Below are 17,100 nucleotides of genomic sequence, written 5' to 3'. Positions count from 1 at the left end.
CTGTAGTTGCCCATGATGCTAGCTCCCTTCCTGTCTAAATCTTACAGGCAGGTAGGGGGAAGGTCAAAGGCAAAGGTTCTTCCTGTGTCTTTTATTACTTGAAGATAACCAGCTTAAAATAACCAAGATTTCAAAAAAGGCCTATTTCAGACTAATACTGCCTCCCTCACCACTCACGGTGTTCCCCAAAGCCTCAGGTGGACGCAGATGTTACAATTTTCTCTGAAAAGTGATAAATGAAGTACCATGAGTCCTTCCTTCAGCTAATGCTATCTACTGTTTATTTTTTCTGTTTTCCTTGGGACAAATGTCATAGTATCATCCTGGTGTAACAGACTTAAAGGTTGACTCCCTAATGTCTTTCTCCTGCAGAGCGATAAGAATGTCAGCCAGGCCCACTGCCCACTTCTGGGAGCACTTTCTGAGTAAGATGCCAAAAGAAGAAACATCAGTTCATTCTGGATTGCCTCCTCCTGGTCTCTGGGTGGGACTACAGTGGGGTTGCAGGGTGCGGAGCAGAGGTCATGGGCCATGACACTGAGGGCAGGAGCACCCACTCCAGCCCCGGCCTGGCTGTGAGGCCTTGTAGCAGAGAAATGGGGGAAGCTCTGGTTGGTTCGGGCACCATAGCCTAGCCATATCCTTATTAGTTAACACATTGTGGTTTAAGGATCCTCACGTGCCTATCATCACCTTTCTGACCCAGACACCAACAAGAGCAGATGAACTTCTTTCTCTTAGGTCCGAAACCTCCTCTCAGCCCGTCCTCTCCTCGGCCCAGCAGTTCTGCTTTTTTCTAAATAACAGGCAGCTGTATCTTTGTCAATGGCCAGCTCGTGGTGGAGTAACAGGGAAGCAATCCTGGACAACTTTGGGATAGACAATCCCAGGAAGGCCTCCGCTGTGCACAGCACTTTGCTGATGAGCACCATCTCCCAGGATAAGCCTCCCTGAGGGCAAGGACGGCTGGTTAGGAAGATGAGAATGCAAAACATAGGCTTCAAGACACCGTGGAGGTGACTCCAGGGCAGGGAAGGACCCGGGAGTGAAGGTGTCAGAGAGGGCATGGGGGCCAAAACAATGAGTTTTTTTTTAATATATATATAAATGTGTATTGACTTCAGAGAGGAAAGGAGAGAGAGAAATATCAATGATGAGAGAGAATCATCAATCAGCTGCCTTCTGCACACCCTCTACTGGGGACTGAGTCCGCAACCCAAGCATGTGTCCTAATCAGGAATCGAACTCTGACCTCCTGGTTCATGGGTCAACGTTCAATCACTGAGCCACACAGGCTGGGCTAAAACAATGACTTCTAATGTCATCATTCTGTTCCATCAGTGTAGATATGAGGGCTCAATAAATAGCAGCCCCATTTCACATCCCAGTTCTGATCCGAGTGAAGATGGTCAGCAATGTGGACAAACTATAGAGACTTTGAAATGAATTAAGCACTGTTTCCCATTTACTCTGGGCTTTTACCAGCTGAGCCAGTAAACCTCCATTTGTTTAAACCAATCTGACTTGATTTTTGGTGTCTAGGCAGCATAAGGCATGGGGATGGGGATAGACACTTCCCTAACAGCTATGGAGGGGCCGTGAGTCTCCACTCGACCTGGGGACCTTGGAGAGAAGACCCACCCCCACCTGAAGCCCCCACAACACACCACCCTCCACACGCAGGGTGCTGCTGGGTAAGTCAGGGGGCAGGGATGCTTCCAGAGGCTCCATTTGTACTTTTTATTCATCGGCACAGACAGACCACATGAGCCTTCCAGTTAGGTTCAGGTTTGGAGGGTTAGCAAGAAGACAGGAGGGTTACAGTGTTCAGTAAAGGACAGAACTGCAGGACAGCAAGGGACCAGAAAGGGAGGCCCTCACTCGTCATACGCCCCACCTAGATACTCTGTGTGCCCGACCCTGAATCAGAGGCAGAGGTGGGGCCAGAATCAGCAGGCCTCTGTTTAGTCTGACTAGATGTCAACCAGAACCTTCTACAGAAGAACTTTTGCTGTGAGTCCTGGAGACCAAGCCATGCTGGGCAGCTCGGAGAATTCAGCTGACATTCGGAGTCACTGATACCCCAGGACTGAACATGTGTAACTGCCCGGTGTAGGCCATGTCATTCAGGAACAGGTTGGTGCTCCCATGTCCATTCCTGGATGTCTGTGTGTGGTGTGACAAGAGAGGAGGAAGACAGGCTGCTTTCTGGAGCGATCAGAGAGGATGCAGGTGGAGGGCGGGTGCCTTCAGAGGTGCTCCAGGGACACGGGGCCTCTCAGTTCTTCAGCTGAGACACTTCATACAGGTACGCAGCCAGCATTTTGGTTCCTTCTATGTAGTTGTGCCTGATGGAGAGGAACAAGTCATGGCGTTGGCTGGTGTCCCGAGGTCCAGGCATGCATGTGGCATTCTGGGAGCGTCCCACCGTCCTGGTGTGCGGGCCCTGAGTTCTGCTTGCCTTTAGAATTTGGGCACCTGGTTCTCAAATATAGGCTCAGCCCAAGTGTCCCAGCAGGGACCGGTCCTGGCCCTGGACTCATCGAATAGATGGGATCTCACCTAGCCCCGACTACCAAAGGCCTTGCCTTGATCATGGCCCTCTGTTGTTTGTTTGGATCCGAAGCCGCCACCTGGTGTCTTAGGACCTTGGTCTCTGTCCCTCCCTTCCATCCTCCATGCAAGGCCTCTGCCTCTTAGTCCCTGACCCCAAGACGACCCCTGTTTCCTATCCTCCTCTGCTCTTCCTGACTGCCTTTGAGGTCTCCCTGCCTTCGTGGGTCTCTCCTCACAGCTGCCAACTCAGAGATCAACTTCCGTCTCTGTTGGTTAAAGACCCCATCACGTCTGTATAAGCCAGGAAGGAGAAAAGTAGCTTATGGAGCCAGTAATGACATGAGGACTTCCAAACAGGAAGGTGCAGGGGTCCTTCAGGAGTCGCTGGGGAAGCACAGAGATCAACAGACCACTGGGCGAAACTTGTTCTGAAGAACCGCCACCTCCCACAGGCTTCCTTCCCTACCTCCCACCAGTGTTCCCTCCACCAAGGACAGATGGTAGAGAGTGCAGGGGGAGGGGGTCCCAGAAATCACCTCTTAGCAGCAGGAAAGGGGCAGGTGTGGAGGAGGAAGGGGTGCAGGGGATGCCCTGGCTTTCACAGGATTTCTCACTGGTATCCACAAGGAAACTAACCCAGATTCAGGACTGAGGATCCAGAGCCTCACCTGTTGAGTTTTTCATTCTGGGAGTGGGCGCCATCATCAGCGGACCCCACGGGCAACAGCATGACATTCTTGCCTGTGGCCTCCTGAAAAGTCAAAGTCACAGGAATACTGCCACCTTCCCTGGTTAAGTCCGGCTCAACACCAAAAACTAGAGGGAATGAAATAAAAGAAATAGTGAGCTTGGGGGCTGAGGCTCCCCCGCATACCCACTACCCGCAGCACCAAGGTCGGGCCCTGGGACAGCAGCCCCTCACAGCATCACTATATAGCTACATGTCATATGACACGGCAGAGCCCTAGCAGACATGCTGAGGGCCCTGGCATTGTCCCCGGGAGAATGTCTGACCTGTTTTCAGGGCTCTTCTCCCAGCCATGTAATGAGGGTGGTTGAAGTCAGACACCCAGGGCTTCCCACCATGGCCCATGTACACCTTGAATTTGTTGGGGCTCTGCAGTTCAGCAAACTTCTTTGTCAAGTACTTTGTAACCTGAACCACAAACAGAAGAGACATAATGTATTATAAAGCTCTGCTCCTGACCCACAGCAGATCTACAGTGAGTCCACATGGCTTGTAAGTAGCCTACAGTAAGTCCACCAGGAGTCTACAGTGAATCCACACAGGTCTACAATGGATCTAGAGTGAGTCTACAGTGGTTTACAATTAGCCTATGGTAAGTCCACCATGAGTCCACAGTGAGACTATAACAGGTCTACAATGGGTCTGGAGCAGTGGTTCTCAACCTTCTGGCCCTTTAAATACAGTTCCTCATGTTGTGACCCAACCATAAAATTATTTTCGTTGCTACTTCATAACTGTAATGCTGCTACTGTTATGAATCGTAATGTAAATATCTCATATGCAGGATGGTCTTAGGCGACCCCTGTGAAAGGGTCGTTTGACTGCCAAAGGGGTCGCGATCCACAGGTTGAGAACCGCTGGTCTAGAGTGAGTCTACAGTGAATTTTCTGCTGCTAAATGCTGATCTGCATAACTGTGATAACAGAAAAGGGGATTTTTATCAAGAATCAAAAGCCAGTTATTTGCAGGTAAAAGGTAATGTTTTAATTCACCCTTTATGTAGATGTTCCCATATAATGATAATATTTAAACCAAGTTTTCAAAATTGTTCTTTGACTTGCTTTATAAAAAAGATCACATCCAGACCAAAAATAGAGCCAGGTGCCGACCCAGGGAGACCTCTTGATGACAAAATGCCAGTCCTCAGTGTCCTCTCCCCATAGGGAAGCCCTTAATTCTATCCTCCAAACTTTCCCGTCTGGATGACTGCTCCCGGGAAGCCTGGCGGGCCTGCAGCGATCAGAATTTGCCCCTCTGAAATCTTCCCTGACAGGAGTCTTCCCCTCCGCTCCTCACCACGGCCCAGAGGGTGCTCCCTTGGACCCTCACCATAACATATTGGACCCAAAGTCAGCATCTGACCTGAAGTCAGAGATCAGGTTTGGGCACGCCTCAGCACTGACAAAGGTCACTTACACGTAATGCTTTTTAATGTGGCCTTTATCTTCGATCAGTTTCTGAACTGCTTATTCTAGTAATTACTGAGTTGGCCATAGCCAAGAGGCGGGGACATGTGGTTTTGGGTTTGTGTTTTTCAGTTGTTCGGAGGAAAACCTTTTGGCCCCTGAATCTTTGCCGGTGCACGGCAGCCCCCTCCCCGAGTCCCACTGCCCCATGTACCTGCTCGCTGACAACCTCAGGAGTCATGTTGGGCACGAGCCTGATGGAGAACTTGCCAACCACTTTCCTAGGAATCACGGTCTTGGCCCCTGAGCCGGAGAAGGCACCTTCGATCCCGTGGAGGGAGAGGGACGGGAACCGCCATCTGTGCATCAGGACGTCTTTCTGCAGAAAATGACAGAGCAGTTCAGGGGACAGCTTTCAGAGGAGACAGGAATGTCGTCTGGGAGGTCCCTCTTAGTCACAGCCGGCCCTTTCCTGAGCACAGGAAGGAGGTGCAGACCCCGCAGGAGTTCAGTTAATGCTGGCTGACCTGAATGTGACTTACATCCTGACCTCATAAACCAGGAACTGAGCGGGCTCTGCCAGGTAGGCCTTACACCGTCTCTGGCCTGTCCTAGAGATCATCCTACACATGGAAACAGGCGAGAGCTACCGGCCTCTAGGTTTTCTCTGCATGTATTCCAGGGCCCACATCATCACCAGTCAATATTTGACATTTCTAACAACCTCTCAGCACCCAGCCTGGGAGTGGTCTGCACCTTCCGATGACTCAGGTGCCCAGAGAAATGCCCAGATCTCTGCCAGCCCCTCTGCTCCTTCCCACGGGGCCCCTACAGTTGGGAGGCTTGGGGACAGACAGGTCTTGGCGTGGCCAAGGCAGCACCTTGCAGCCGTGCAGCAGGGTCTGCGCCCCCACGTCCTTGGCGTACTCCTCCAGGTCAAAGTCGATCTGGTCGTAGAGCTTCAGCTCCTCCTCTGTCACGGGCGCCACAGCCTCGCTGATGCCGGGGATGAGGATCTTTCCCTTCCTGTCCACCAAGCAGCCTGGAGGAGAAAGGGAACGGTGGGTGCTCAGCGCACAGGCTGCAGGGAGTCCTGGCACAAGAGCCCCGTGGTCACCTTTCCTGGGCACACGTGAGCGCTCGGGTACCTGTGCTCATACATCAGTTAACTACCGTAATAACCCAGTGAGGTGAGCAGTGCCATCTTCCCATTTTAAGACAAAGAGACTTAGATACGAAGGGGCAGGTGAGCTGTCCACGGTCACAGACCAGGACACACTGAACAGAGTGGCCCCAGACCTCCTCTAAAAACCATGACACTCTCCAATATTGCCTTTTCAATGTGGTTTCCACAAGAAAATAGCTGCTCCCAAGCTGAGAGGGAACTAGAGGGAAGGACAGAGTAGACTCCAGTCCCAGGAGCAACAGACTCCACAGATGGCAGCCACCATCCATCCGGGAAAGAAACAGCACAACAAACCATATGGTGAGGCAACAGGACGCCAGGGAGAGTGAGCTGGGGTCTCATTCTCAAAGAGCCAACCATGCAGGAGCCCTCACTGTGGCCAGTTACAATGTCAAACGGGCTGAAGCAGATGCTGTCTGAGAGACGTGACACACGTGTCCAGAGGAAGGGCAGTTGTGGGAATCTAGGGGACAGGCTGGACAGGGCCAGAGAGGGCTGAAGGAGCCAGGGGTGCCCAGCTGGGTCCTGGAGGCGAGACAGGGTTTAGCTACACAGGAAGTTAAGGGTGTGAGGAAGAGGAAGGCAGAAACGAGGCATCCATACCCAATCTTTTAAAGGGAACAGTGAGCAGAGCAAGGGAGCCGCAGAGTAACAGGGAAGTGGATCATGAAGAACGCTGGAATGCACCAAATGCTGATGACAGCCTGGAAAGAGCCCACCAGCTGGTCTCCCAAATCTCTAAGTCGTGACTGAAACCCGGCTTACCCATCAGCGTAATGAGATCCGTCATGGCCTCATGCACTGAGCCCCCGTACACCCCAGAGTGCAGGTCTTTGTCACTGCATTCCACCTGGAAGGAACAAAGACCACTCTATTGGGCTGCTTAGTGGGAGCTTATTTTTATCATGTGACAGTAAATTGAACCAAGAACATTCACAAGACCTGACAGGCAATTTTTAAAATCAAAATTTACTCCCTCAATGAGCAAAGCAAGGCATTTCCTAAATTACAAAACTTGAAACAATAGAAAATACCCTTGGAAATGCCAACCACAGGTAAACCAGGAATATAACCACAGGTGAATTAAGAATACTGACCCCAAGTGAGCAAGTACTGAGCACAGGTGAGCTAGGAGTGCTGAGCACAGGTGAGCTAGGAGTGCTGAGCACAGTTGAGCTAGGAGTGCTGAGCATAGATGAGCTAGGAGTGCTGAGCACAGTTGAGCTAGGAGTACTGAGCACAGGTGAGCTAGGAGTGCTGAGCACAGGTGAGCTAGGAGTACTGAGCATAGATGAGCTAGGAGTACTGAGCACAGGTGAGCTAGGAGTGCTGAGCACAGGTGAGCTAGGAGTACTGAGCACAGGTGAGCTAAGAGTACTGAGCACAGGTGAGCTAGGAGTGCTGAGCACAGGTGAGCTAGGAGTGCTGAGCACAGGTGAGCTAGCAGAACTGAGCAGGGCAACTCCCCCAGCTCTCAGAGCCTTTTGCAGTGGTTTCAGGGATACCCTGCAAGAGCTACTAAAAGGGCAACAACAACCAGGAAAAAGAGCCAGAAGGGACCTGGAGCCCAAGGACCTGGAGCCCAAGGACCTGGGGTCAGTCTCCGCCCCACCATTGCCACAATGTGTAACCAGGATAAGGCAGTAACTGCCCTGGGCCTCTGCCTCCTCACCTGTAGCAGAGTAAGACCACTCACCACCCAGCTACTGTGTCCCCGTCGGTTATCATACAGCAGGTAGAAAGATGCCTTGCACAGAGTGAGTGCTCAGTACAGCAACTATGATCGTTCCTGGAACTTTTGAGTCTATAGACCACCCTCACATGCAGGAACTAATCACAGTCACCTGTGCGGTAGGAACCCCCCACCTCTCTGTGTAGAGGAGAAGACTGAGGCTCAGCCCACCAGTGAGTGGCACGTCCATCCTCCTGGGCTTCTGTGTCGAGGGTAACGTCCTAGTTCCCTCAAGATCACTCAGGCAAGGGATAAGAGCTTAGGGGCTAAAATATGAACACTGTCACTTCTGAAAGGAAGTCTTCCTAAAATGTTCTGCCTAAGTCTCAGTCTTCCTACACGGACTAGCACTTCATCTTTTCTCAACTGTGCAAGACAATCCTGCAAAGAATACAGCCTAGCTTGAAGGTGGATGATGCTGATTCTGGTAGCATTGGGCATGAAGCACCACAGGGGAATCACCCTGGGACATGGGGAACGTGGCCGATACCTCGATGAAAAAGTAGCAGATGCCCCTGAGGCCGTAGGTGATGCAGGGCTTCTTCTTCCCCAGCCAGTAGTTGTCAGAAATGCAGACGTAGTCCACGTCTTTAAAGAAGGTGTCCTTTTGGGCAAAAATCAGTTCATCCAAGCCCTCGGAGCCCGACTCCTCCATGCCCTCCAGACAGAACCGGATGTTAACAGGGATTTCCTGTGATAGGAAAAGAGAGTCACAGGCATTCAGCTTTCACATACCTTTAGTTCTTAGAGACAACATACAGGAAGTCACCAAATGTGAAATCACCAATTTCAAATACCCAACTTCCTCCAGACCAAGCACTCTGGCAGGAGGTGTGCAGTTCTCAATGACCCTCAGTCCCCAGGTGCTGGGCTGTGTCAGGGGATAAGCCTGGCTCCAGCCACAGCTACATCCTCACTGAGAGCTCCTTGCCAGCAACTCCTCAGGGGACCACACTTCTGAGTCACAGGTATCTGGGTGCTCACCCAGCGCAGGTCAGGAGTCTCCATTAAGGCCTGAGCTGCTCTCTGAAGGCTGTACGCAAAGAAACCAGAGGAGTCTTCATTTGCACCCTTGTGGCCACCACCAGTGCCGAGGGAGGGAAAGCCTCTTCCTAGGAGTCTTCATTTGCACCCTTGTGGCCACCACCAGTGCCCTCGAGGGAGGGAAAGCCTCTTCCTAATTTAGAAGGTACTCCTGCACTATGACCTCCTGCTCGCACTGAAGTACCTTTTCTTAAAGAGAGGATGCTGCCGTCTGTCCATCGGCTCCTCTCTGCAGTTTTCCAGGTCTCCCAGTGCTGTGTGGTGAGGCAGGTGGCCTTCCACACACGAGAAAATGAAGGCTGTGGCATGGCAGGGCCTCACTGGGACTCAAGTTTGCACAGTCCTGATCAGAACTGCCCCCGGGTGGCACTGCTCAGGCGCACCTCCCCTCCTCTGCCCCTCAGATGGAATCCTTCTGGGAACCTTGGTATATGGAACAGGTAAGTAGAGCTGCTTTGGGTGGCTCTGCCCTGCACACGGCCACCCCTTCTCTCAGTTGCCCTCAGTCCCTGTGCCCAGCATGTGGCGGCCATGAGAGCACTGCCATCCAGTGGTTCTGGGCCTCGGCTTTCTCCTGTGCACAATGGACCCCTGGGCCCTATTTGGATCTACCATTTCATGCTCTAACAAATGTGCTTGCCTTACAATTCTAATTTTATCATGATACAAGAGAAAGGCAAGATGCAAAAACCATCAGTACACTTGATCACAATTAGGTTAAAACAGTTGAAAAGATTGGTAAGTACCAAAATATTAAGTCTCTTAGGGTTGAGATTCTAGGCAACATTTTCTCTCTACTTCTCTAAAGTTTACAAACTTTCAACAAGGAGTGGAGATTTCCTACTTAAGGAAATATATTTCTAAAAATAAAATGTATTTTTAGGAGGCTGTAAACCATGCAGAGAAAGGGGTTTGTCTGCTACCACAGCCCAGGTGGGTGGGTCATTTGTGTGTGGCCTGGGTTCCTGCCGAGTCATCAGTAATGCGACCCTTGAACACTGTAAAACAATTACACCTGCAGCGTTTCCTGAAGCTGGAACACGACCTCTCATCTAAAATCTGAGTCACTGGGCTGACACTTTGGGGGGAGCCTGCTGTCTCACATCCTAGTGATCTTTGATCTTGAGAAGCCTGGCCTTGTTACGCTCAGATGGAACGGGGTGAACCAGGCTCAAGGAGGGTGACATACTTGACTTGTTTTCTGAAAGGCTTCCAGGGCATTCATCCAGCCGGCCACTGGCCCCTTGTCATCAGTTGAACCTCTCCCGTACAGTTTGCCTGGAACAGCAATCAGCAAATTCATAGCATTACAATGACAAGGAGACAGATGGAGAGTGAACCCTCAGTGAACATCTGTTAACATCTCAGCGAAACCACATATGTCTGCCCTGAGAATTTCTCTTGACATTGGAAGCCCCAAGTCTCTACCCGGCACTATTGCTAAAATGATGGAAGAATTTGCCGTCATCGAAGGCAGCCACATGGATGCCTCCAAGTCCCTCTCCCGTCCCCCATGGATGTGGCAGTTAGCCAGTGCTCACGATCCTGCTGACTCAGGGCACAAACTTCAGACCCAGGTCAGGAGCTTACTATCAGTGAGCCAGTGGTTAAAATCTACTTCCATAACCAGCTGATATCAATAAGGGTGGAAAACCTGGGCAGAGGAGGGGAAGCACGATGCACCCTTATCAAGAGAACGACAAATCTCACCCCACCCCAATTTCACATCTAATCTGATGAAGAATGGGACTTATGCTTGTCCCTGATGTCTCCAGGGATCACTGAAATCTAACAGCACAATACTGCTTCCCTCAGTGTGAGGAGTCAGTCCCTCCCCTCTGCCCCCCTGCTCCTGGGACCCCTCCTGGGGAAACAAGGCCTTCCCCTGGCCTGCTGTCATGTGACACAGAGCACCTGAGGGCGACCAGGGCAGAGCACGGATGGCCATTCCTGCCAGGGGCTCAGCTTCCCTCTGTCCTGGTCAGCACTCTCACTTCCTCATTCCTAAGACTGTTTGCAAATGTTTGGCAGTTTTAACATGACCCACCCCAAAGTAGTATAAGGCTTAAAGCCATCACTACCCTGGGAATTTACTTTTAAATTGAGCCCAACTTTTCACAAAAGCTAAAGAGCTCTCCTAAAAGCATCATCGTTCCATGAGGAATGCTGACGAGGTGACGGGGGCATGCGGACCACGCTGCACAGAGGTGTACAAGACAAAGAGGCATGCACCCCCCGGGCTCCTTCCAGCGTCCTCGATGCCGAGTCTGCGGAGGGAGCCTGTCTGTCTGGTGCGATCGGGAGGGGCTGTGTTCTAAGCTGGTGCTGCAGGTGGGGGAGGAGTGATGAGGAAGACAACTTAGGGAGGTGGGGGAACCAGTGCCACCGAGTCTCCAGAGTTGTCAAGTGGAGACTCAGCATGTGAGGGCTGCACTGCCTCAGTTCAGAACTGGGGAAGCCTCACTGACCCAAGGCCACAAACCCCCATTTCCACAGAACGGAAAGGCTTTCTCATGTTCCTGTCTGGTGCACATGTGTACACTTCTGGAAGCTGATTTCGACATTAGGTCACAACTGCCTGTTCTGGGAGGATGGCCAAGGGAGTACTGGTGATTCTGCTGGTGAGAAGCAGCAGGATTTGAAGCACTCCTCTGCCAGCAGAGCATCCTTACCGTCTCGCTCCACCAGGGTGAAGGGCTCGCTGTCCCAGCCATCCTCCAGGGCTGCCGGTTGCACGTCCAGATGGCCATAGATGCACACTGTCTTCTTCTGAGGGTCGGAGCCCAGCTTGCCAAGTAAAATGGGAGGAAGTGGTATCTCTGAGCCATCAGGGAGCTGCAAGAGGAGAGGGAAGCATGTGAAGACAGCCTTTGTTTAAAAACCTGGTGTTTATGGCAGATATTATTAAAATACCTTAAGTGTTCTTATCCCTTCGCATCAACCTCCCTCTATTATAGGGTTTAAGATCATATTGCTCAACTGAGTCATTTAATTAACAAGAAATTACTTTGCTATAACCCAGAGTACAAAGACTGAATTATATTCACCTATTTCAGGCAATTTGGTAAATTTTTAAAGGCAAATTGTTTTTTTTAACTCTTATACAACAAAACATGTTATGAGAGGCAAGGTTGGGATGCAACTTAGTTCAGTATTTTCTAAATAATGGATAAAAACTACTACAATCTTAAAGCAGAAGATAGGTGTTTGAAAATCACATTAGTTCTGCACAGAAAGGGCTGTAGACCAGGATGCAGTGACTAAGTCACAGGAAAGTGCACAGTAGGCACTGGAGCAGGTCCTCCGAAAGGCTTCCTGGTCTCCAACGATCCTGTAAGAACGGGGCCAATGCATTAACCAGGATGCAAAGGCAAGCTCAGTGCTTTTCCTACACCTACAACAGCTCAACTCTCCAGCTGATACTTTAAAATCCAGCCCTGCACCCTGTAACAATTCTCCCAGCTCTATCCCAACAGGGAAACCTGTTACCATTACAAAGTACCACCAGCAAAATGCGGGAGCAGTGCTTTTTTGGGGGGGGGGTGGTGCAGGAGGGTGAAAAGTACACATCCTTTTGTGTCGCTGCTGGGTAAGGAATACTCATGCTAGAACCATCACAGACGTCTAGTTACTAGAAAATAGTCTTTGTGAAAATAAACATTAATAAACTCACAGACTAAATTGGTAATGAAACTAAACTAACAATTTACAATCAAGAGATAAATGAGCAACTAGTAAAAAATGACAAGCCTATCAGGATGAATGATGGGCTGATGAAAGTGTCTGCCCCAAGCTCCAGGGGCTCTGAGACCCCTAGGCATACCATACATTCAGGAACGCACCAGGCTTCGGGGATTTTTACAGGTCCTCAGATTTGTCTTTCCAGTAAATTCCACTCATAAATACTCAATGTAAGTAACTCTCACAGGTACCCCTGTGCAGCCCTCACAAACACGGTTGGACTGGAATCAGGAGGCCCAGATTTTATCTCCACTGGAAACTGCTATGGTTCCCAGTGGAGGCAAAGCCCACCTGGGACTCGGGTGCTTCCACTCATGAAAAGAGGAGACTGAGCTGAATGTCCACAGTAAACTCCAGGGACAATGACCTCAACTGACACAACATTGGGCAAGAAAACTGAGATTAAGCAAACCTCACCACACCCTGCAATAGAAAATGATACTGCATCTTCGAAAATACATGGCCTGAGGGAGCCTGTCTGTCTGGTGCGATCGGGAGGGGCTGTGTTCTAAGCTGGTGCTGCAGGTGGGGGAGGAGTGATGAGGAAGACAACTTAGGGAGGTGGGGGACTGAAATCATCGGAATGGCTTAGCGTAAGTGGACTGTTCACTTCACTTAGAAAGAAACCAATTTCCTGTCAGAATCCAGCTCACACACAAAGTTCCTCTTTTTCAAGAAAAAGTGCTATTCCTCGAAGTCGGGATGCTGGAGACAGAGTGTGGGGACAGTGGGAGTCTTCGTGTTTTTACACTTACGTGGATAGAGTGTAGCTGCCTAGTTTGAAAGGAGACTGATTTCTGGTGAATCTCAGTTATTTTCTAAGAATAGCCTCTATGCTAACTTACTCTTGGGTAATAGCCCTCCACATTCTCAGAGAAATGCTGAGAATGACAAAAACCTGTGCCCCAGTCCAACGGAAGAAACCACACAGAGATTTATATCCAAATCAGGCCTTTCTGGTGAAAGACAAGCAGGGTATCTGAGTGTACGCTCATACCTTCTGTTTTCCAATATCCACCAGTTCCACGGAGCCGCCCAACTGCTTGATATCCGCAGCGGCCACTTCCATCATCTTTTTGATTTCCCCTCTCTTCTCGGGCCACGCAGATACGCTCTGGATGGCCACCCATTCCGCAAGCTTCTGTTTGTGGACAATAAGCAAAAAGGGATTCTCAAAAGGTGCTCCTAAAGGAAGAAAGGCATTCATACTTTTGCCGTGTTTCAGGAACCCAACGTTGACCTGCTACCTGTGGCCACTCCATGTTGAGCATGTTGACCACACATGGAAGAATAGATCCATCAAAACCTACTTTTACTGACCCTGTAGCAAGAACTATATAGCATAACAGAAACATGTCAGAATGCGTATTTTTAACCATTAAGCATCAGGTGAATATAAAATGTACAGAGTCCATAAATACCTTTATATCTGAATCTAACAAAATTACAACTGAGGGGTACAGAAACTACCCAAGATTTTCAGTCCAGGTTAGCTTAGTTATCATCCTTATCATGGCAAGTTCTCTAAAGTATAAGTTTTAGATGAGAACTCTAAAGATTTCATCTGAAATGTGTCTACCAAGAATAACTTTAAAGCATGATTCTTTAAATTAAACTCAAGTAACAGATTAATCTATAATGCTACTGAATCATTGAAAACATCCTAAATGCAAAACAGGTCTTTAATCTACTACAAGAAATTATAGATGAAGATTAAACAAAAATCTCAATTAGCTCTGCCATTTCTAGAAACATATATTAAGACTTCCTGCCAAAGCCAAAATTATAATTTCTATAGTGTAATGAGGAGGTAAAGGAAAAGATCTCTAGACTTATATATACAAGGTGGGGCAAAAGTAGGTTTACAGTTATAAGGAAAACAGTTTATTCTCATATTATTTATTATTATATTATTTTTCATATACACACACATACACACTTTTTTTTTTCTGTGAGAACACTTAAGAACTACTCTCTTAGCAGATTCAAGTTTACAACATAGTATTGTTAACTATGGTAACCATGCTGTACATTAAGTCTCCAGAACTTACTCTTCTTATAACTGAAAGTGTGTGCCCTTTGCCTAAGATCAGGATCTCACCACTTCCAGTAGCCCCTGGTAACCACCGTTCTACCCCCTGCTTCTCTGAGTTCCTTGTTCAGATTGCACATAGAAATGAGATCATGCAGTGTTTGTCTGTCTTTAATACTTGATTTAAACAGCATAACTCACATTAGTTCCCCTGAGCCCCAAAGGACTAAACTGGATTTTAAGTTTATTGGAATAAATAAATATTCCCTTACCTTGATGTAGCGATCCTGATTTTCATCCACATACTTAAACAGGGTAGCGAGGACCGACATCTTCCAGTCAAAGGGCAGGCCTGGGAGATTCTTGGAGGGAAGAGCAACCTGTTACTCCTGCCTCTGCACAGGGCCCGAATGAGGAAAAGTCACTGACTGCTCAGGGTCATGAACTCCTACCCCACCTTCCTGGCCAGCAGTGCCAGCAGTCATCACGAGGACTCCAGGAAGTGACCGAAGAGGCAGAAATGAAAGCTTTGGGATGCAGTGAGAGGCTCAGGTTGATCTCCCATCTTTTTCAGAAGGAAAATGTACCCCAAATTGTGTCACAGTGGCAGATAAAGAAGGAAGGGCCTGAGTTGAAGACAATCTGATGAAAACTAAAAGTAGGTATTTTTCAGTAATGCTGACTTATCAGCACTTAAAATTTTAATTTAATTTTACTCTCCTGAAGCACATAGAGAACTTTCCACTTACTATGACCACAGGCAACCATCACTCCAAGGATCCCAGCAAAAATGTCACAGCCTACAACACAGCAAAAAGGCCCCAGGACAGGCTGATAAATTTAGTTTAAGGAAGTTGACAATCTGAGTCCAGAAACTGCTAAAGGCAACATGGGAAAGAAGGCCTGATTTTATTCTAATCTCCATCTACCTGTACCCCACCCCCCTGTGCATTTTCTAACACCCAGTTTCCCATGTGTGAGACCCACTACATCCCACTCACCCCACAAATAGGGGGGGGGGGGCAGAAATCCTCTGATGATCACCTTTAAAATCTGGAATGCATATGAAACAAAAATGATTCTGCTATATATTGGGACTTTCAAAATTGCTTGTCCCCTCCTTCAATTGACAATTTGAATCCCACCCAGTGGTTGGAAAGGGCTCAGCTATACCCGAGACAGGCAGTATTTCAGACCCGGAGCTGCAAACTCACAAGATCCCACCACATCCAGGAGTGCTGATGCCTGGGCACCGGCACGCTGGTTAAAGAGCATGCTTTGTTTGGTATCAGATTCCAAACTGATTTCTGGACAGGGGAGTGACTGCATCTGCTGTGACATGAAGCGTGAAGCTGCTCACCAACTGAGGAAGTTGCCAGAGCTGTGCTGAGTTCAGTGAGAACAGATCAAAGTGCTTATTTTCAGTGCCTCCTTCCTCCTCCTCAAATACCAGCCATAAATTGTTACAAACCTCCCAGCCAACTCAGATGGCTTCAGCTGAGGCTCTCCTCTGAAAGAGCCCAGCAAGACAGTCCACGAATGCCGCCGAGGGATTTCATGGTCGTTAATAAAGTCAAATTTTCATCTACCTATCACCAAAAATGTAAACAGGAGGCTGTCTATGACAGCATGCTATGCTGGGCACTTTTATTTGGGTTCCTGGTCATCAAATACCACAAATCCCAAACTCACTGCGGTATATTCTCTTTCATAGTACGCTCTTTGCAGACAATTAACCCACGGCCTTCCAGTAGAGCCACTGGAAGACGGAACTACCTACACTGCACCTTTCACCGAAGGAGAGTCAACGGACCAGATTGCGACGCCAACCCTCCAGGGCGGGGCCGAAAGCAGTCCCTCCCACTCACTTTCTGAGTATTTCTTGTCCTCCCCTCCCCCACATGAACTGGGACCTGCCGACCGGAACCTGTTAAGGTAAAAGCGCTGAGTTGGAGTGGACAAAAGCAAATATCCGTTCGAAATAAGTACCCTTTCACTCCCCTCTTGAAACCTGCAGTTCCTGGGGCGTAACAAAATTTCACTAGTGAAACTAGTGGGCGCGGAAGGAGGAGTGACCCCGGGAGCCCTGGGACCGTCTACCACAGCTACAAATCCATCTTTGTCCCCATTAACTCGCGGCATACGTTACAATAAATAAATACCCGAATCATGGCTTCGAGTCTTTGCAAAAAACCCTCCACTAAAACGGCAGGAACCTCCAATTTGCCCAATCTGGAGCTTTCTCCCAAACACAGTTTTACAAATTATCTTTCCTCACTCCTCCGTGCAAACACCCGGGACGACAAAGGTATGAATGGAAGGTCCCCGTACAGGTGCGGGTGCTCCACGAGTTTACACCGACTCGGCTCCAGGATGACGCCCGGGACCCCATCTTAGCGGCGGGGGCGGACTGGTGGCCCTGTTTGGGAGACCCAGGCCTCCAGGACGTGATGCCAGGGACCCGGGATCACCTCCAGGTGAGGAAAATGAGGCTGAGGGGACACCCGACCTGCTCAGACCCGCAAGCTGCAACCCCCGCCTTTAATGCCGGCGAGAGCTAGAGACCCCTGGCCCGGGGCCGGGCCAGGCAGCACCATCCAGAGCCTCCGACAAAAGCTCTGCGGGCGAGAGAAAGGCTGCCGTTTGCTGCGAGCC

General features: G+C 49.4%; 1 protein-coding gene across 3 annotated transcripts; it reads right to left on the bottom strand.

Annotated features, from left to right (window-relative positions):
- Window positions 1-1,713: 1,713 nt before the first annotated feature.
- Window positions 1,714-16,293, bottom strand: CNDP2 (CNDP dipeptidase 2 (metallopeptidase M20 family)). Of its 3 annotated transcripts, none has more exons than XM_014535898.1 (12): window positions 16,138-16,293; window positions 14,718-14,807; window positions 13,411-13,554; window positions 11,345-11,507; window positions 9,862-9,950; window positions 8,119-8,319; window positions 6,662-6,746; window positions 5,592-5,752; window positions 4,925-5,089; window positions 3,571-3,712; window positions 3,225-3,372; window positions 1,714-2,348 (listed from the first exon to the last, which is right to left on the bottom strand). In XM_014535898.1, the coding sequence occupies exons 2-12, from the start codon at window positions 14,775-14,777 to the stop codon at window positions 2,279-2,281; spliced, it is 1,428 nt and encodes a 475-aa protein (XP_014391384.1). In that variant the 5' UTR covers window positions 14,778-14,807; window positions 16,138-16,293; the 3' UTR covers window positions 1,714-2,278. The 3 variants fall into 3 exon arrangements, with proteins under 3 accessions (XP_014391384.1, XP_014391381.1, XP_014391383.1); XM_014535895.1 differs by lacking the exon at window positions 16,138-16,293 and adding an exon at window positions 15,195-15,245; XM_014535897.1 differs by lacking the exon at window positions 16,138-16,293 and adding an exon at window positions 14,903-15,165.
- Between the last annotated feature and the right edge of the window lie 807 nt (window positions 16,294-17,100).

This window comes from Myotis brandtii, unplaced genomic scaffold, assembly GCF_000412655.1.
Source record: "Myotis brandtii unplaced genomic scaffold, ASM41265v1 scaffold154, whole genome shotgun sequence".
NCBI lineage: Eukaryota > Metazoa > Chordata > Mammalia > Chiroptera > Vespertilionidae > Myotis > Myotis brandtii.
The sequence above is the reverse complement of the archived record's forward strand: the minus strand, read 5'-3'. Positions and strand labels throughout refer to the sequence as shown.